The sequence below is a fragment of the Mercenaria mercenaria genome, chromosome 6, assembly GCF_021730395.1.
Source record: "Mercenaria mercenaria strain notata chromosome 6, MADL_Memer_1, whole genome shotgun sequence".
NCBI lineage: Eukaryota > Metazoa > Mollusca > Bivalvia > Venerida > Veneridae > Mercenaria > Mercenaria mercenaria.
In genome coordinates this window covers 68762121-68772979 of record NC_069366.1, presented here as the reverse complement: position 1 = coordinate 68772979, position 10859 = coordinate 68762121, and the positions used below count along the sequence as shown (strand labels likewise).

General features: G+C 35.6%; 1 protein-coding gene across 3 annotated transcripts; it reads left to right on the top strand.

The window, feature by feature from the left end:
• Positions 1-259: 259 nt before the first annotated feature.
• On the top strand, positions 260-9544 carry LOC128557824 (uncharacterized). Of its 3 annotated transcripts, none has more exons than XR_008371425.1 (7): positions 260-370; positions 862-1480; positions 2642-2799; positions 3035-3496; positions 3730-3820; positions 6654-8681; positions 8847-9544. XR_008371425.1 is itself a non-coding variant. In XM_053546252.1 (7 exons), exons 4-7 carry the CDS (start codon positions 3125-3127, stop codon positions 8533-8535), a joined length of 1758 nt encoding a protein of 585 aa, XP_053402227.1. In that variant the 5' UTR covers positions 260-370; positions 862-1480; positions 2642-2799; positions 3035-3124; the 3' UTR covers positions 8536-9543. The 3 variants fall into 3 exon arrangements, 2 of the variants coding, with proteins under 2 accessions (XP_053402227.1, XP_053402226.1); XM_053546252.1 differs by having other exon boundaries at positions 6654-7910; positions 8498-9543; XM_053546251.1 differs by having other exon boundaries at positions 6654-9542.
• The last annotated feature ends 1315 nt before the right edge of the window (positions 9545-10859 follow it).

Below are 10859 nucleotides of genomic sequence, written 5' to 3'. Positions count from 1 at the left end.
TAATTTCAACAACTACAATAAGGGACAGGTAATCGATGCATTTTCTACTTGCATAGATTGGTCCTTTGCGTGTCATTGAACTTCTTTGTGTCCATTAATATAAGATGGTTGCGGCCTATGTGGATTACATGAGTTTTTCGTAAACCAGCTTTCGATTGGTCACTTTTTGTAAGCCTGCTTTCGATTGGACACTTCTCGTAAAGGAAACGCTATTTTGTTTTCTTGGTTGCTGGCTTGCATTTGTAATGAAAGTAAAAAGCTGAGAGCCATGTTTAGAAGATGTTCTGCCTTTTAGGTAGATTTAATAGTAAAATCCTATCGTAATACTGGCTCGTCGAGGCGAGCCAGCATAAACCATTAAAACGGAGAGGTAAACCTTTAAACTATGTCACATTTTATCTAGTAGATTGGCAGATTTTATACACGTACGAAAAACGAAAATGTCAGCTGTGGATATTCTACACGTTTAACCTGACTGGATATTCTACACGTTTAACCTGACTGGATATTCTACACGTTTAACATGACAAACGACATTTTGTTTACAGTATAAATTTGGTGTCTGTCTCCCTTTGTAACAAAACCTGTTTGAAAAGGAACTCTACCATACTTTTCCTTTCTGTTCGATTGAATTAGAATCAGAATTAAAACTTTATAATTATTGTAATCCTATTAAACGTTAATGTTATTTTTTACAGTCGCCTTAATTACTTTCGTTTTTAATTACTGAAACAAAGACAACTTATTGTTTGCATTGTATCTTTTACACATATTATATTCATTAAGATTAAAAACAAGATGGAATCAAAAGCTGAAAACAGAAATGAAAGGTTTAAAGTCTTTCTGTATCATTTATTTTAGAGAAATGCACCGAAAACGAAAGTTGGATAGCAGGAAGTAAAATATAATTATGTACGCAATGAATCATCAAGGTGAACTGGAAAAAAAGAAGTATAGAAACTGGGTGAGAGATGGACTGGCGTATAAATATCTTAAAGAAGGTATAGAAGGATTTGCTGATGAAGTGATTCATCAGGAACACACCAGAATTCTTAATGCTGTCAGTCACACCCCTGGACTCACTTGTAACCAGTGTTGTCTTAGAAATCTGCGACCACTGCATACGTGTAAAAAAGACCATGCTGGCAGGAACAAGTGTCCATGGGATCAACTCAACTGTAATTGTCTCTATCCAAAGAAGCAGGCTTGCCCTGATAATGTATGTGACACGATTATGGAAGACATACTCAAATGTCATGGATCCACACCGCCCACTCCAAACTGGAAAAATACAGATATTCAGAAATGGTGTGCAGCTCCATGGGAGATTGCCAAATGTTTCATCAATGCACCGGGATATTCAAACAAGACAAAGGCACCTGATATTGACACACCTGGGTTGCTTCATGTATTCATCAACAACATCCATCTTCAGTCGCATTTTTCAGACAGCATTAATTGGAACGACACTTTGAAGAAGGTCCTGATAACGTTTGTTTTCTCAAATGTAGAAAATATTAATGCTTACAAATTGCCTTAGATGTTCTTATTTCGTAACTATTGTCCTTGAATAATAATTTTAAGGTAAATTGATTCAAGTAGTGCATTTAAGTAATGCAATTCAATTATTTATCAATTCACAACAGCATGCTCACTTATTTGCACAAATGTGTATGTTAAATAGTTTACGTCTTTGTTTTATAAACATGTTAGTGAATATCATTGATTACTGACGGCATCGTAACAATTTTACATCACAGTTAATAAGATATTTTAGAACCTTCTTAAATTACGAAACTTATACCTACCTGTTAAACATAATAAAGAGTCACAGCCTTATATCTGAATACCATGTCGCAGCCTGATCATGCATGAAATCGTGCCACAGCCTGGTAATATTGTCTCATTCACAGCCGCATCATGAATTAAGTGTCACAGTCCGATCATGCATGATCAACAGTGTTCCTGTCTGTTTATGACTTTCTCGTTAAAAGTTTTATACAGCTTTATCACGATTGTGTATGTCCCTGTCATGTTGTCACAGATATATCATTACTTGAGAGTCTGATTATGACTTGAGTGCCCCTGTCGTACCAAGACTTTATATTTTAGACTGATCATGAATTGAGAGCCACTAGCTGCTCATGAGTTGAGTCACCCTCTATGACCATAACCTACTTATGACTTTAATGTTCTGTCTGATCATAACTTTTTGCTAAAGCCTGAGCATGACTTGAGTGACGCTGCGTAATTACGTTACAGCCTGATAATGAAATGAGTATAATTTATGATCATGACTTTTATTATGCTTAATGTAATACACTGATCATGAACTGAGTATCACTGCCTGATTATTACTTGCGTCACTCTGTTCGACAGAACTTGATCTAACAGACTAATAATGATTTGCTTTCCCGTGCCTAATCATAACTTTCAGTCAAAGTCTAATCATTGCATACTTATTATGTAACACTGCCTAATTGTTACTTGTGTTACAGTCTGATCATGACTTGAGTGGCCAAGCCAGACCATTGATTGCTTTTTATGTTACATCCTTGAATGCTGATAATGACCATGTTCACATGGTTCGTGTTACTGCCTGACCTTGACTGTATCATATTGATATAATTTGTTTCGTCAGATTCTACAGAGAAGAAATGAATTATTCCATTCATCGACAATGGAGATGGAAGACACTAAGTTGGATGAATGTATAGACGAAATCATAGCAGTTCTTAAGGATGAAAAGAACTAAAAGCGAGGAACGATGCTCAACAAGCTGTCTATAAACTTAAACAGGTATGGTGTAATTTGTGACAAGTTGAAAATATTGACATATGATAAAATGACTGAAAATGAAAACAAGTCTTTAATTTCAAATGTGTAAGTTGCTTTCAAATTTTCTCTGGAGCTATCGTCAGATTTAGTGAATGCTCCACTGTTATATACTGATATTAATATCTATGTTCCTTACACAATCTGGGTGGTGTTAGACACGTTATTGCCGTAAAATGAAATGTCATTTCTTTGTTAGTTAAAACGGGAAACCTTTATCATCACTACACACATCGAGGCCGAAGTGTGCAGAGATGCTCTGGCCTCTATTACCAAGAAGTCAGAGGAAATGAAACAAACTATTCAAGACGCAAAATATGACATAGTTAAGAAACAAAAAGAAGTCACAGACGCAATTGAAGTCAAGCGAAAAAAAGCTGCAGACGCTATTCAAGGCGCAAAAGGTGACATTGAAACAAAGCAAACAGAAGCTGTGAAAGCTATTCGAGACGCAAATGATTATTTTTGTATGAAAGCAAAAGAGGCTACCGACAAAATTCAAGACATGAAAGCTGACATCGACGAGAAACAGAAAGAAGCTGCAGAAGCAATTACAGATATAACACAAAAAGCTCTGCAAGACGCTCTGCAAGAAATGGAGAAACACAGTGTGCTTGAAAGAGTAGAGCGGCTTGAACTAGATAGTTCTGTTTCAAAACAGGTAAACTCGTTTTCCGTGTCTTCAATATTCATGACACTTTAGAAAAGTCTTTAAAGTAAACTCGTGTTTTCTCTTCAATAATCATGAATCTTTCAGAAGTTGTGGAACAAATGCCAATTATTAGTTTTAAACTCCTTAACAACCAGATAATGCATTTGATCTGTATCTTAGTTGTGGAATCATTACAGACCAAAATTACTTCTAGAAATGATCAAATTGTAATTATTTTTCAGCGGCTTACATTACTAGAGAGTGAAATAGACAAACTAGAAAAGATACGTCACAATCGTCTGAAACAGTTAGACTACGCTGAAGGAAAACAAGGTATTTTGTACACGAGAAATAGTTCTTCTTTGAGGTTTATTTCAGACCTTAGTACTGTAGTGTTTAAAGTTACAATCATTATCTAATCATCTATGAAATACAATATTATATTTCTTTTTTCATGAAAAACCGTAGTGACCCCGGATAACAGCAACGTCCGCTTAATAAACGCATTTTTTGTGCCTTACTGCCGTAACGGAACAGTTGGTGAACATCCATACATGACGAAAAATGTTCCCGCCGAAAGTAAAAAAAAACAACATACTTTGTATGAAATATAGTGGACGCAACTTGACCCCGATGGTTGACCTTTGCATTATAATACATAATGAGGCACAACCTATTATTGAAAAGGAGTGTACATAAAACACGAGCTGCACGAGAAAAAGGAAATATAAATTTGTGTAAATATATATTAGTGTATTGGAAAGTTTTAACTGCTCAAATAAAAGTATATATACTTTGATACTGCACTGTATACAAACTAATTCCATATAAATGTACACGTCTACCCTAAGCTCCCTTGATTTCTATAATGAAATAACCGATATGAATAATCAGCCTAAGGTCAACCGTCGCGGTCAAGTTGCGACTACTATACAATAGTAGTACCGTGATAATTATATTGGGGGCCTCCGTGGCCGAGTGGTTAAGGTCGCTGACTTCAAATCACTTGCCCCTCATCGGTGTGGGTTCGAGCCTCACTCGGGGCGTTGAATTCTTCATGTGAGGAAGCCATCCAGCTGGCTTACGGAAGGTCGGTGGTTCTAGCCAGGTGCCCGCTCGTGATGAAATAATGCACAGAGGGGCACCTGGGGTCTTCCTCCACCATCAAAGCTGGAAAGTCGCCATATGACCAATAATTATGTCGGTGCGACGTTAAACCCAACAAAAAAATAAGTGATAATTATATTATCCCAATGACAGTTACTTTAGGTGACAAATGCTTGCTATTATCAAAATGAGCTGGATTGACTTTGAAGTAAAATATCACAGACTGAACTTAGTAATGATATACCGGTAGTCTGTCTTTGCTCTCATTCAGTTTCATTTAAACATTTTTAAACTTTTCTTTTTAAAAACATATTTATGTTTTCCCTTTATTTTAATGGAAGACTGTTCCAGTCTCGAATAGCTTGATAAAAGAAAATATTTCACATAAAACTGTCTACATGTGGTACATGAAAACTGCAAGCACTTTCTACTTTATTAAATGTTAGTAAAGTAGAGACCAGAATAAAGTCAACTATTCTAATTTCAGCTTTAAACCAAAACATATTACTGAAATCTGAGACTTTCACACACATAAAATAACTTACTTTGAGTAACTTGCAAACTATTTCTCAGTTGTTTTGTGGCATCAAAATGACATTGTTGTTCTAAAGAATATCATAGTACTTTTAGGTTCATATTTATAAAATATGTTAAAACTAATTAACATTTTTCACTTATATTCGTATCACTGACTTAACACAAAATCATTGAAATTTGTTGACTTGTGTCTTATATGGCTAGAAATGTGCCAAATATCTATAACTAGCACACGAGATCACCCATAAACGATTAAATTCAATGTATTTTTGTGCCCCCATACCCCAACATGAGTGGCGGGACATATAGATTTGGTCTTGTCCGTTCGTCCTTCCGTGCGTGCGTCCGTCCGTCTGTCCGTCCGAAGTTCGTGACACGCCTAGCTCAAAACGTATTTGATATAAATTGATGAAACCTTGCAAGAGTCTTTATCATGATATGAACTTGCGCACCTCCTATTTTTCATCTGGCTCCACCCTCTATTTCTAGAGGTATGGCCCCTGAAAAAAGTTAAAAATACACATGTTCACCTTGTGACGTGCCTAACTCAAAAAGTATTTAATATAAATTGATTAAACCTTGCATGAGTCTTTATCATGATATGAACTTGCGCACCTCGTATTTTTCATCTGGTTTTGCCCCTATTTCCAGAGTTATGGCCCCTGAAATAGTAAAAAATGCACATTTTCACCTTGTGACGCACCTAACTCAAAAAATAGTTCATATAAATTGATTAAACCTTGCAAGAGTCTTAATCATGATATAAACTTGCACATTTTTAATTTTTTTGCTGCCTCCGCCTCCTATTTCCAGAGTTATTACCCCTGAAATAGTCAGAAATTCACATTTTCACCTTGAGACGCACCTAGCTTAAAAAGTAAATGATATAAATGGATGAAAACTTGCAGAGTCTTTATCATGATACAAACTTGCACACCTTCTATTTTTATGCTTGCTCCACCTTGTATTTAAAGTTATGGCCCCTGAAATAGTCAGAAATGCATATTTTTACCTTATGATGTGCCTAGCTCAAAAAGTATTTGATGTAAATTCATGAAACCTTGCTTGAGACTTTATCATGATGTGACCTTGCACACTTGGCATTATTCTTGAGAATCTTAGCGCTTATTACAGAGTTATGGCCCTTTAAATAGCCAAAATAGTGCATTTTTTGTTTGTGATGCTCATTGCACAAAAAGTATATGGCTTAGAATAATGAATCATTCTCATAAAATGTTTGTTGAGGCTATACCCCCTTAAGACTGCAAACATTTGAAATATTGCCCCTTATTTGTGACAATTGTACCAGTGGGACCACACCCTGTGTCCTACAGACACATTCTAGTTTTATTATTAAAACGTTAGGTTTCTAATTTAGTTTCTTCTGCTTTTCTCGTCGTCACCGTAAAACAAAATACTTCGTGATTTTATTTGTATTTTGTTTGGCTTATAAAATGACGATTAATTGATAACTCGTCCGTATAGATCATAAGTGATATGATGATTTGTATTTCTTTTGTAGTGTTGCAGAAAGGGTTGGTGACAATTTACCAGAATCATTACGTGAAAACATCAATTTCACCGCTCAAACACAAAGAGAACAATTTAAACATAACAGAAGTTTATGTAGCCCCAAAAATGGTAGCGGAAGACAACATGGACAAAAGTGAATCACAGACCAAAGAAAAGTCACAGAAAAAGCCCAGTACCAGAACTATACAACAATATAGAGAGATACTACAAACGAATGGTCGAAAACACAAAAACATACATATTGTAGGTGGTGTTGGGACAGGAAAAAGTACATTTTGCAAAATGATGATTAAGAATTGGTGTTCGGCGGTAACAGACGGGAGTCCTATACCTGCTAACGATAATGATAAGTGTAAAGAACCCCGCAGGACTGTAGGAAGTGAAAAGTATGATCTGTTTTCTGCTGTAAACGATGGTAATATCAATGAGATGAGAAAGTTTGAATTTCTTTTCTTCGTACCTTTACAGAGAATGTCAGGACTGGGCGATATTACCGAAATGATCGAAGCTATAGTCAAAGCTTTCGGTCTTACAACAGATGACTTCATTGACAGAATATTTGAGCAGGAATCGGAACGCTGTCTCATCGTTGCAGATGGTTTGGATGAATGGACTTACCCAAAAGCTGCATCTGTTTTACAACATGTCAGCTGTGGTTTACCAAATAGAGACGAGGCACGACGGGCTACTCTTATCACACTTTCTCGTCCGTCAGCTAAAGGAATTCTGAACATGAAGTCTTCTGAATATGATCAAAATGTGGAATTAGTTGGAATAATATCTGTTCAACATTTCATTGAAAAATACCTGTCAAAGTTCAATAATACAGATCTGTCTTATTGTATATTGATGATGAAATTAAAAATGACAAATCATGAACATCTAGAGAAAACTCCCCTGCTTTTGCAACAACTTGTATGGTTGTATGGCTCCGGAAATAGGATTGGAAAGTCTGTTAGCGATACATACAGTCATCTTGTGAATATTATGCTTGGCTGGTCTCAGAACAAAGAAGAGGGAGAAAAAGAAGATCAAACTGGAGTAACAAATGAATGGAGAGGTATACAGCTGCCAGGCCTTCTGCAGAAATTTCCAAGATTTGAAGCAAACAAACGATTTCTAGTCCAGTTAGCGAGAGTTGCGTTTGAAGCGTTGACTTCTGAGATGGGATCAATCACATTCAGTCCATCACATCTTCGAAAGAGCGGTGTTTCGAAAGAGGGTATATCTACATTAATTAAATTAGGTATTCTAACTGAAAAAAATTGTATTGATCCAACTCTAGAAAACACTCAGATGGAATTCATTCATATATCTTACCTCGAGTTTTTCGCAGCTGTATATGTTTCAAGCTATACTAATGCAAATCAACGACCGGTACTTCTAAATACCGTTTTGCATGAACTCTTTACAAAGTGCCATTCTGTTGCCGACATTCTACAGTTATCAAACATGCTCAAAATGATTTGTGGATTATCTCCATTCCTTATATCAGAATTGTCAAAATTAATCTCAAATATTGCAAGTCGGGATGAAAGTATGGTAACGTACAGAAACTCTTTACAAGAAAATATAGAAACCCGGAAAGATAATGTGTCAGATCAGATTCAACGGCTGATATTTAGTTCTATCCATGTGTGATGCAGATGATCCGCCAATGGTCAGTCTGTGTGATGTTATCATGGACCGCTGTCCAGACATGTCCTTTCTACAAAGAATAATACCAGGGAATGTACTATCTCTTTATGCTAGCGGTATCTCAAATGCAGAAGTATTTAGTTGGATTGCACGACCAAAAAAATGTCTACAATATATGCGCATTGATTATTGTAGGTTGCCGCATAGTGAGACGATATTGGTATCCTCAATGATAGGAGAAGCACCTTTAAAGCACCTTATATTGTACTGTACAGTATGCAGCTGTTCTAACTGTCACGGTCATACAATTAATCTTTCAAAGAATGAGCAGCTACAGAAACTTGAGCTTATAAAATGCACCCGAGTGAAAATTTCTAACGTAAGTACTAAACATCTTGAAGTGTTAAGTTTGGACTCTTGTAGCCTACCATATATTGATTTTCTAGTAAATGCCAGCAGTCGGACTAAACTTTGTTTCAAATTTCTTTTCCTTGATGATTTTAAATACAAGAAACAGTTGAATTCTGTGGTACATATCTTACAGAAACTGCGGAAATTCAAATTAGAGTGTGTAGACGTTGCTGACATTGCTCTCATTGTAACACCCAGGATGAAAAAACCTGGAACACATTGAACTATGGAGTCTCAATAAGCTTGCAAACGTGGCGTAGATTCGTCGATGTTCATCTTACTCTTCAACAATCTGTACAGGTGGATAGAGCAGGTTGTTTTATTTGTGAAGAAGTGAACGGAGAACGATTGAACTATGTAAGAAAGAATACTATCCTGTTTCTAGTGATAGAAGATGACGGGATCAGTTTCAGTTTTAGGACAAACAAATAATTTTGAAATCTGCAATTATTGAGAACTTAACATCAAAACATTAAATTATGATAATCAAACTTTAACTGACTGAGCTTTGGTTTAAACAGTTCGAAATGAAGTCTTCGAAGAAGACTTACATGAATTCGTTACTTGAGTGTGTAAGATTTAATGGCGTTGGTCAAAATTTTGAGTAACTTAAAGTTTCAGACACTTGGTCAAATTTGATATTTGTATAATGTTTTAGAAAGTTTAAGATTAAACATACTAAATCAATTGTGCAATGATTCAAACTGCATTAAAAGATTTTGCTATCAATGACTTGTTTCTAGAAAAGAATTGTTTAAACATATAATCAGTGGGAGTAACCAGAGTTAAGGACTGGAACTGACGTACTGTATTCTATATTCGCATCAGAATAAAATATTACAATATGCTTGGCCAAAGACCACAGTTATTTTTACTATATGTTCTATATAGACACTGTACAATATTGCAATTTTGTCTGCGTTCCAGTCAAAAAAAATTACCTGCCCTGAATAGAACTATGCAAGAGAAAAAATTCCAGCCACAAGAAATTATGGGTTGACCGGCTCCGTTTTTAGTATGTTTACGCAAATCATACGCCTATGGTAAATAGTCTTTTGACGGCTGCAAACAGGCAAAATCTCTCATCTTCAAGTGACCGGTTTTGCATATTCAGACAATTTAATCCTGTCAAAATTCACATCTAACTATAAAGTTTACATCTCCTGTCTTAAATTATGCCTTTTAGTGCATGTCTTTCATTCAATTTTTCACCAATATTCACCATCAAACAGAGGAACTATTTTCCGTGTAAGCACTTCCTTATTGTCAACCAAGGGCAAGTAACTGTGATCTTGTGCCTGCGTATGAGATTTATTCGTTTCATCCGTAAGTCGGTAAATATTTATTGCTGTTGAGCCGCCATATTTATGGTTGGGTCAGAACATACATGAAAACTGGGTAAAATAAAAAGGTAAGGGTAGATTTCCCGGAGGCACAGAGCAGAAGTTAAGAAGGCAGGTATATATTTGTTTAGTTTTTGAAATTATAATCATAATATTCAAGTGTTTCACTTCTGAAGATCTAAGCTGTAGACTGGAGGAAAGCTGGTATTAATATTTTGTTATCATTTAATCTTAATTGACTTCCAAATGTAATTGTTATTTGCCTTAGAAATCACTACATTAAGAAAACCCGGAAAAACAGCGGAACCATATCTTCATATGTATTGTTTGGTTGCATAGTTTTTGTTTACCGGCGTTTCCCACAGTATTTCAGTTTAAAAAAAACGGCAAGTAGTCATCTAAGCAGTGTTCATGCAATTAAAAGAGACGTAAAGAATGTTTTTTCAAAACACAGTCTTTTATCACAGTACCTCACTCACGAACTCACGATCCGTAGATCTGCGCTCGTCCTATTAAGCTAAGCGGATAAAAAGTGAATAAGTGTAAAAGAGATCCCTTAGGATTGCTTATTGATATAAATTCTTTACTTTTCTCTGGTAAACATTGAGCTAGACTTTTTAATCCAATTCATGTGCATAAACCACAAGCAGTATATAGATTTGCTACTAGATTATGACATATTTCTTACATTTTTATGATTCAATAAAGTGAAATGAGCAAGTCTTTATCCTATGTCTAATATTAATATAATTCCTCTATTTCTAGAAGAGACTGGTTCTTGTCTGTATGAATTGCAGTTAGAC

Excerpts from the sequence above, each read along its gene's own strand:
- LOC128557824 (XM_053546251.1), top strand. The coding sequence starts at position 3,125 with ATGAAACAAACTATTCAAGACGCAAAATATGACATAGTTAAGAAACAA. Across the intron at positions 3,497-3,729 it reads ATAGTTCTGTTTCAAAACAG|CGGCTTACATTACTAGAGAG; the intron begins GTAAACTCGTTT and ends ATTATTTTTCAG. Across the intron at positions 3,821-6,653 it reads CTACGCTGAAGGAAAACAAG|TGTTGCAGAAAGGGTTGGTG; the intron begins GTATTTTGTACA and ends TTTCTTTTGTAG.